Below are 9,331 nucleotides of genomic sequence, written 5' to 3'. Positions count from 1 at the left end.
TAAAAGTGTAAGCATATCTGATGAACTTCCTGTACGATTTTCACTCGCAATCAAAACTAGTCCAAATATCTATCAAATGACTTCGAACTTTATATATTTGAAATTTAATAAGATTGGCATTGAAGAAGATGAGATTTTAGATTTCTAGCGATTGTTTTTGCGTTTTTGTAGCTGGGATAGGTATGTATAAACTTGAGGTAAAAGAAGAATAAAAACTCACGGATATTTAGCGCCTGAAGGTCTGGAGAATTAAAAAAAATAAAAAAAATAATTCAAATCTAAGCTTATTGATATTTGACTACACATTTGCAAATTTGTAACTGGGCTAAAATACTTCAAGGTATTTTATGGAGTGATTTATGGTGTTATTCTTTCTTAATTAAACACAGAATATAAAAGATAAAAAATTCCTTTTATCACATATCAAAAATACCCTTGTGTCAGTATTTAAAAGGGACCTAGCTAAGTATAATGCACCCCGCGATTATGATATGTCCATGGCTCGAAGATACATTATAGAAATCTTAAACATTTCGTTGGAAAGGCCCCTTAAGATTCATCGATCTTTTATATGAAATTACAGTACAGAACTATGAAATTAATGTGATCCAATTGTTGGCAAGCAAACTATAGCTAATATACTATCTAAAAGATTTTCTTTTCTTTTCTTTTCTTTTATGGGTTGGTTCGTTTCATGGAGTGAGCGGAGAGAGAAGGCAAGTATGTTAGTTCAGTCTGCCATATCGTCAGATGGCCTAAATAAGCCTTCAAGGAAAAGATACCAATAATAATATTAAAAAGAAAAAATAAAGTAAAAACAAACATAGTAGTGTTAAATTGGCAACTGTTCTTGATCTGAGAATGCAGTACTTATAACTTTTAGATACCTGATCTTACATAATGGCATCTAGAAATCAAGAATCAACTTTGAAGGGGGAAGGATGATAGAGATAAGAATGAAATTCATTTGCAAAACATCTGTGATGTATGGATTGATTAGCTACTACTGCCTTGATATCGAATTGCAGAGCATCTTATGCTGAAAGAACACAACAAAATTATCAGGAAACGAAGCATGATGCAAGATGTCTCAATTATCTTTACAAGGTGTCCAGTAAAACCGCTCTCAATTAGACTACGAGCATCACAAAAGGTCATGCAAAAAAAAAAAAAAAAGTTGATATGGAATGAAGCTGAAGCAAGAAAATTTCTTATTGTTGAACATTTTAACCAGTGCTTCAGACAGAACGCGTAAATCTGGATTTACTAATGAGATAAAAAAAAAGGGTTCCAGAAACATATAGGAAATATTCCAGTCATTTAGGCTCCACGCATATCATACTCAAATGTAGAACTTTTTAAGTCAACAGAGAAAAAGATACGATTGATATAAGTAGGACTTATGATCCAAACAGGAGTATTTGGAACCCGAATGTTGGTACATATATAGAATTTATGCAAATGGTGGAAACTTACAGCACTATTAAGAAGACGGAAAGACACGATCACAAACACCAGGCAGCCATCCTTTGAAGAACTCCTCATCATCTATAGCGGCAGGAGATAAGGCGCTAAGGGGCGTAACAGTAATCTGTAGTTAAGGGTAACTGGGTAAGCAACATGTTAATGATGAGCCATTGGCAAGCGTCATCAAATAACTTCCATCAAATAAACAAGTTCTACATACATAGCCTTGTTGAAGAAACGAGTAATCACCATCCTCATCATCCACTTGTGCTCCCCTGACCTGGTAAAGTATAGACATACAATTCGTTCAATAACTGTAGAAAGACCTTTTACCAAAAAATACCTGTACAAAGAATGAAGGAAACCAGAACATCTCAAATGCTATGTCCTTGAGTAAAATAAGAACCCGTTATAAACAAATTTTAAGACCTTGGGTAGATAACTTGCAGTCTTAAGGTCTATAATATAATCATCCTGTCACTTGTACAATAGGCACCGTTACAATAGTCAATCCACAAGAAGAATCAACAGTAGAGAACTCCTCGAGAGGAATGCGAATGAAAGCTGAAACAGAAATTATAGGAATATATGGGAACCTATGACTATTCTCAAATCAAGACTTCTCCTTCTACAAATATTTTAGCTATATTAGCAACCCATTTTGTTCATCAGGAAGATTGTTCATTCGAGACCTCTTGTCTGAAAGAGAGATAAAAGGCACATGTCATAATCTACAATGCACCGATTCAGGGAAGAAAACCTCCAAGAAAGCTTTTTACCCCCCCCCCCCCCCCCAAAAAAAAGAAGAAGAAAGGGGAGTTGAAAAAGGAATAAGCATGAGAACATGCAGAAAAATAACATGAGGGTAAGATATCCAGCATTGTGAATGAGAACGGAAAAGGGTATCATGCTGCAGGGGCAGGAAGATGATCTGAAAAGGCAACACATTGGAGCAGAGGAAGAAATGCATTTCTGTGATTACCGTAAAGGAAACTTTAGCAAATAAGTACTAGATAGAGAAAGCGATAATACTTCTCTCTTAAACAATAGGTGTTCTTGTGTGCTTGAAGGGCGCTCTTGCACACATGCTTCTGTACTTGTTGATGAGTCCATCGTCATTGTGGATAACATTCTTCCACCTTGTGCTTCAGAAGTAACTTGCTTCCATCCCATGTTGTAAACACTCTTGCCTTGCTTAGTCAGACGATAACCCTATCAATAGCCAATATCTTTTTCTAGTCAATAGCTAATCTACTTTGGCAACAAAAACACCCAAATTAATTCCAGCCATCTTAGGATTTCTAGATCAGGCAGAGTGGCACATTTCCCTCATAGAACCTTCACTATCAACCATAAGAATGACCTCAACTTCACCAAAATTCAGGAACAAGGAGAAAGTTACTAAAGAACCAACATACTAAGATTTGTATTCTCTTTCACTTTTCTTTTTCCTAAAAGGTACTCATTTTTAAACTTAGTATGGTTCCTTTTTTTGGAAATGGTAAACTTGATATGTTTCAAAGGACTTGTTTTAATCAATTACAATATCATCCTTATAAACATTTTTCACATCAATAGCTACTTGAATTCAACTTACCAAGTATCCGGAATATAGGGAAACAGTTTCAGAAGAATCAAGCTACTTAACTTTTAAGTTCTCCTTTTCATTTTATATTCTAAAGGTACTCAATTAAAAACTTGATATCTCTCCAACAGGATATTGTTCAAATCAATAACATATCATCCTTGAATAAATTTGCATTTGTTAACAATTTGGCTAATTTTGAAGTCAACTTGGGTAAGCATGCAATAAATAGAAAAGATAATCGTAATTAAGTTAAGCTTATAGGTGGCTTTATTAAAGCTTGTGCAAAACTAAACCAAAAGTTTCAACTAAGTGGGCGTTTGGACATAAGAATTGTAAAATTAAAAATATAAAAAAAAAAGTGAAAAAAAATTACAAGTGAAAATGGTATATGAAAATTAGAGTTGTATTTGGACATGAATATTATTTTGGGTTGTTTTTGAAGTTTTGTGAGTAATTTGAGTGAAAATTTTGAAAAACAACTTTTTGGAGTTTTTCAAATTTTCGAAAAATTCCAAAATTCATCTTCAAGTGAAAATTGGAATTTTATGGCCAAACACTGATTTCGAAAAAAAGTGAAAATTTTTCGAAAAAAAGGTGAAATTTTTTTAATGTCCAAACGGGCTCTAAGTTTGAAGCTTATTAAATGTTTATTGAAGTAAAATAAAGAAAAATATAAGATGCTATGTTCCAAAAATCTTTTGGGTAGGAGTAACGCCAATTCTGAATATTTTTGTATAAAAAGTATTTACAAAGTGTTTAAATGGCTTCACAGTGCACATCTATCAAGCTATCCCAGTCATCTATATACATAGATATTTCTCTTTAACCAATAAAATAGATGAAATAAAGATCCTTTTTATACTCGTTATACCCCTTTCAATATTTTGAAATAATCTCCCATTTGTTCTTTTCAAACTCTCTGTCAATGGCAACGGTACCGTAGTTTATACTCGTTATACCCCTTTCAATATTTTGAAATAATCTCCCATTTATTCTTTTCAAACTCTCTGTCAATGGCAACGGTACCGTAGTTATTGTTTGGCTTACCTTGTGATTGGAAACATCTGCAGGGACATCTATGTTAAGAAAGCAATTCTGACGATAAGTCTTATTCTTGATCTCAGCCAATATAGATGTAATGATGGGCATGCAAGCTTCAGCAGCCAATATGAAATTATCAACTTCACTTTTTCCACGAACCCTGAATTTTTCAAATCACATTGATGAGTAAGAACAGAAAAGTAACTTGCCTTCAAGTTAAACTGAGGACAGGATAATGTTATGTACTATACCATTCATATGACAGTGAGACAGAAGGAACACCATTGAAGAAAGCCTCCCGTGCACCAGCCACTGTCCCTGAGTAAACACTGCATTACCAACAATAGATTCATTAACATTTAGCATCTCCTGGTTTTACTATAAGAAAATGGCCTGTCTGCTAACTTTTCAGTAGCAGCACCAGGGAAACTCAATTAACTCTGGACCACTAGAAACCAAGAATTGGCAAATGAAGGTCTTGTATAGCATTTTCAACCCACAACACCACATCATTATATGGTTTCATGGATCCATGGGTGGTGCATGATTAAAAATGTGAAACTTCGTTCAAAGCAAGATGGTATAAAATATTTAGTAATAGCTGAATTAAAAATATATCGGGCCAAGAGGTAATTATTAAGCGCTTCATGCAGAAGGATCTAAAGGCTCAACACAGAGATATACTAACATGTGATAACCGCAATTGCTACCCATATTAATACCGCTGACAACCTGCAAGCATAAATTGGCATGAGCAACACATGGTGTGATTTGATGTGGTAGATTAGGCTATTAGCACACATATAGCTTGTAGGAAAAGCCAAATGCTAATCCTGTGGACGTCTATAGTATGACATAACTAAGTAACAAGAAGGGGTTCGACAGAAAACCATAACAGCAAACGAATTGTTAGTTAGCTATGAGAAGTGAGAAGTATGATGGAAAAAAAACTCTATGAAAGTATCAGAAAGGGGTCCATTTAGTTAAAGAGCACAAAATCTCATAAATAACTTCTGATCTTCCACTGATGTTTTCACTAGACCCTTCATCCTGATTGATTGAAGGAGTCTCATCCCACTAGGGACCTAGTTCACAGATATCATATCCATCAGTGTTTATTTGTAGTTTTCTTTGATCTTTTCAAGCTGAACCTTTATTGTACTTTTAATTCCGTTTCTTTTTTTACTTGTATCTCTGAGGAGAATTCACTAGTGAAACCATAATAGACTGGAAAATTAACAATTTTAGCTAGAAAGCAGCACAACTTATCAAGTTTCATCATTTTGAGAAATTAGGACAGTAAATGATGAAAAGAAAGCCTATGTAGCCAGTTTTTTTTTAGCATTAAAAGTTAAATCCGTCAATCTAGATATCCCAACAAAAACAGATACAATGAACTTTGCAAGATTTCAGCTGCCATTACAAGGAAGAAAAAACATGAGCCAAAATCAACTTTTAATATTTGTTTTTGGAGTGTAAAAAGTAAATTTTCAATTAAATGTAAGATATAGCTAAATGAATTTCCTCCATTAAAATATAAACTTCCTCTAAACAAAAATATGTGATGACTGAAGCTAAGTGCTACCAGATCAGGTACTGAGGGGAAGAGCGTTTTGGAGAGCCCTATGGAAGTGGAATCTGCTGGAGTTCCTGCCGAAAGGAAAACAAGAGAGAGACAGAGTTATGATTAAGAGGAGGGCTTTAGTTAAGTTAATTCTACAAACATGGGCCATGAAACCAGAAAAAAACTAAAGTACACTATATTTAAGATACAAGCAGATTATGACAATTTGTTTTTTAAGATCCTGACTAACCAGAAACTGCAAAGGCTGTCGCTCCACTGATCTCCACCTTCTTGACGGAAAGTGCACGTTGCCATGAGACACTATGACTGACAGCTGACTTTTCACTGGGAAGATGGGAATAAGAATACAATAAATATCATACAAATCCATTCGGACGTTAACATATTAAGAGAGAATAGAAGAGAGCACAGTGGAGTACATTAACAGAGAATGAGCTACCCTGGAACTTTGATGTATATCAGATCTTTAGTTTCAATCTATAATCACTACTTCATATAAGGAGTTGTAGTGATTCTAGTGAATATCTAATAGTTAACAGTCACATAGTGTTCTAGTTGATGATCATAATGGTGTTAAGCAATTGTCAATGACAAGACTTTATGTAGGGACATGGGCAGAATATTGGCAGACATGTTTGACATTCAGATACGATACATTAGGTTCAGAATTTTTTCTTAAAGTAATAATATAACAAGCCTTTTACTCAAGAAACACAGAAAACTAACAAGGCAAACTACCAGCAGATGACCCTTCAGATGAAATGATTAATTAGGATCTTCCCTATCAAAGTAACCTAAATGTCAAATCAGATACATACAGTGGGATCAGAATGTTTTCAGTAGAAACTATAACAAGCTGATAGAAGTTTGAACAAGTAAGTGATTGTTTTCAGACAATGGTAACAATGAGGTGGCTTGTTTATTTATTTGTTTGTCCTTGATTTGGTAAACTCTATCCTCTAAATCCCCACCGCGTATCACTATTGGCCCTCTCCACTCTTGGTGACTTTAATTCCCATCCTCCTAGTTGCAAGGGAGTGCTCTTTTCCGTGGAACAACCTCACTGTCAGTGGCTTACGAATTCATATAGAACATAGATAAAGCTACATGTGACCAACACATCTAAAATGTTTCTTGCTACTTAACCTATCAGAGCTGCTTGATATGTTGGTCATATAGATAAGGACACTATATATCATGCATGCTCCACTGAAATGGTAAGGCACAAGAAACTGTGCATGGATCTTGTATCTCAGAACTTTGAAAAACCATCGGAAATCCAATTTTCTCCGCATACTTTGAGATATAACACTATTTCTACAAACATTTGCTATTTACCGTTCTCCGTTAAAGACAAATACAAAATATAAAAGAATCTATGAATTGCAAAATGCAGCTTTACTTGTAGGCACCTCGACTAAATCATGGGTGTGTGCTACCTATTGACTCTAGGGGCGGATGCATGTCCACCCAAGCGGTGTCGTCTGAAACTTCTATTAAACACATATAAAGATTACTTAACAAAAATATATTAGTTACCAATGACACTACTTAACTCTTGACACTGCGTGGTCAACTGGTTAAGCTTGTCATTTTGTTGGTAAAGGTCAGGGATTAAATCTCTCTAACCACATTAATTGATTAACTTTTTATCCTCGTTATTTAAGAACTAGTATGGACGAAGATCATTCATAATCATTTTCTTAAGTATAACTTTGTTAGCCCCATTGTTTGGAAACAAATAGTATGGACGAAGCTCATTCATAACAATCTAAGTGATAAAATATTCTAGTTCTACAGAATTACTAATCCTAAATTTTGAAAAGGACTATGTAGTTCTATTTCTACAGAAAAAATTTCTTGTTCTTTTGTTTTTTTCCTTCAACATAGATGAAGAATAAAAAGATACAATATTTATGTTAATGGTGAATATTTTAAATATTTACTATCGTTAATTAGTAGCTTTATGATTTAATATTCATTTTACTTTTTAAATGTGACACTGATGAATATTCGCGCACGCCACTGGTTGACTCCCGCTACTGGTCCATCAAGACTGGAGCAGTAGGTGATAACCACGAGTTTACCAAACAAATAACCAAAACTGCAACTGTCCTCGATTTCCCAAGTAAATAAAAGTTTTAACCATTGATTCAACTTATCAAGGCCACGAGGAAGAAAAGAAAAGCAAAACTTCCGACAATCGACATTGGACACCGGTATTAAAAAAAAAAAAAAGGGGGGGGGGGGGGGGGGGGGAACCAGAATATAAAATTTCCAAAAGTGGGACCAATTTCAATTAATATACTCCATAAACTATCTACAGATGGCTGATCTTACGTACAAATTCGCTAAAATTCAAGAAGAAATACTGTAAATTAAAGAATATGAGAGAGAGAGAGAGAGAGAGAGAGAAGGCGTACGAATCGGGAGCACAAACAAGGACATTGAAGAGATTGGAGGAGACAAGAACGTGAACGAGAGATCTCAAACCGGGTGCGTCTATTCCGTCGTCATTTGTGACCATCACCGTAGGCTTATGCTCACTCCCATTCTCCATTTTTCGAATTTGAGTTTGCTTTGTCCTTTGAGTTGGAATTGAACTGAAAATACTAACCATCAAAACATTCAATGTATATATAAAGGCAGAAGCAAATATAGACAAGTAATAAAGGTGGAAAAGTAATCTCCACAGGTTGGTGGATATCCTACGTATTATTCCTAATCTTGTCGCCTTTTATCTTGTTATAAGCTTGCTTGATTGGGCGCTTTACTTATTTGGGGGATTGATCAAAAAATGGCTGAATGCTGAGGTGGTTACTTATTTTTGCTTTAATAATTGGGAAAATAACTCTGTTTAGTTGTCTTAAATAATAATCAAAAATATATAATTTATGTTAGTCCCGAGATATTAATAGTTTGTGGTCCTCGAATATAAATAATTTTAATCGTGGACTAAAAATGATCGTAACCTTTAATAATTATGTTTTGGGCATGTACATACAATTGTTATACAAGTGAGTCTAACTTTTCATTTGATATATCTTGAATTAACAACTTCTGGTCTAGTGCTTCTTTTGCCGTAGATTATAAAGTGATCTCACTACTACGTGAATTACTCCAGCAGAGTGCATCTTTTTTTTTTTTGTGGTGTATTTGGACCGTCAACATCGACTTACTCAATTTAATTGATTTTTCCAACAATCATGAAAAGATATTAAGTAATTCAAATAACTACAACTAGTAAAGAATATCTTAATAAATAAATTGACAAGTTTGAATCGTTATCGGGCCGCGCTAACTATCTGGGAGACCAATTATCAAGTTCAATCCTATGGGTATACAACAAGGTTCTTGTATACGGGTAAAATTGAGGGTGATGTCTGTTCCGATTCCCCGTTGAGAGAACGAAGGGGGAGCACGGGTCCGCGAGATTGTAACCGAGGTCAGAGATCCCTCGTATCGAGACCCAGGAAGAGTGAATGGTATATTCAACATCGGACCTGATAAAGCGACGCGCCCCGGGTCGAGTTGTTTACCCATAAAACAGTACAGATGAATTTATACGTGGTTTCCAGATAAGTAAATTAATTCAATCCTGAAATAATAAAAGAATTGAAGAAATATGCAATACTTAGCCTTGAGATTAA

At 34.7% G+C, this 9,331-nt stretch overlaps 1 protein-coding gene across 2 annotated transcripts; it reads right to left on the bottom strand.

Moving 5' to 3' along the window:
• Nucleotides 1-766: 766 nt before the first annotated feature.
• Nucleotides 767-8,448, bottom strand: LOC104111622 (uncharacterized). Of its 2 annotated transcripts, XM_070177648.1 has the most exons (11): nt 8,394-8,448; nt 8,105-8,284; nt 5,911-6,005; nt 5,682-5,746; nt 4,785-4,828; nt 4,348-4,425; nt 4,103-4,256; nt 2,500-2,679; nt 1,688-1,747; nt 1,477-1,591; nt 767-1,039 (listed from the first exon to the last, which is right to left on the bottom strand). In XM_070177648.1, exons 2-10 carry the CDS (start codon nt 8,239-8,241, stop codon nt 1,484-1,486), a joined length of 921 nt encoding a protein of 306 aa, XP_070033749.1. In that variant the 5' UTR covers nt 8,242-8,284; nt 8,394-8,448; the 3' UTR covers nt 767-1,039; nt 1,477-1,483. The 2 variants fall into 2 exon arrangements, with proteins under 2 accessions (XP_070033749.1, XP_009619657.1); XM_009621362.4 differs by lacking the exon at nt 8,394-8,448 and having other exon boundaries at nt 8,105-8,387.
• Nucleotides 8,449-9,331: the final 883 nt, after the last annotated feature.

The sequence above is a fragment of the Nicotiana tomentosiformis genome, chromosome 6 (genome assembly GCF_000390325.3).
Source record: "Nicotiana tomentosiformis chromosome 6, ASM39032v3, whole genome shotgun sequence".
Classification (NCBI taxonomy): Eukaryota; Viridiplantae; Streptophyta; class Magnoliopsida; order Solanales; family Solanaceae; genus Nicotiana; species Nicotiana tomentosiformis.
Note: the sequence above shows the minus strand (reverse complement) of the source record. Positions and strands in the feature narration are given on the sequence as shown.

What these genes read in the sequence shown, in the direction of transcription:
- LOC104111622 (XM_009621362.4), bottom strand. Translation starts at nt 8,301, where the DNA reads ATGGTTAGTATTTTCAGTTCAATTCCAACTCAAAGGACAAAGCAAACT. An exon ending in GACAGCCTTTGCAGTTTCTG is followed by an intron (nt 5,747 to 5,910) that starts GTTAGTCAGGAT and finishes TCCTTTCGGCAG; the next exon opens with GAACTCCAGCAGATTCCACT. An exon ending in TCCCCTCAGTACCTGATCTG is followed by an intron (nt 4,829 to 5,681) that starts GTAGCACTTAGC and finishes TTATGCTTGCAG; the next exon opens with GTTGTCAGCGGTATTAATAT.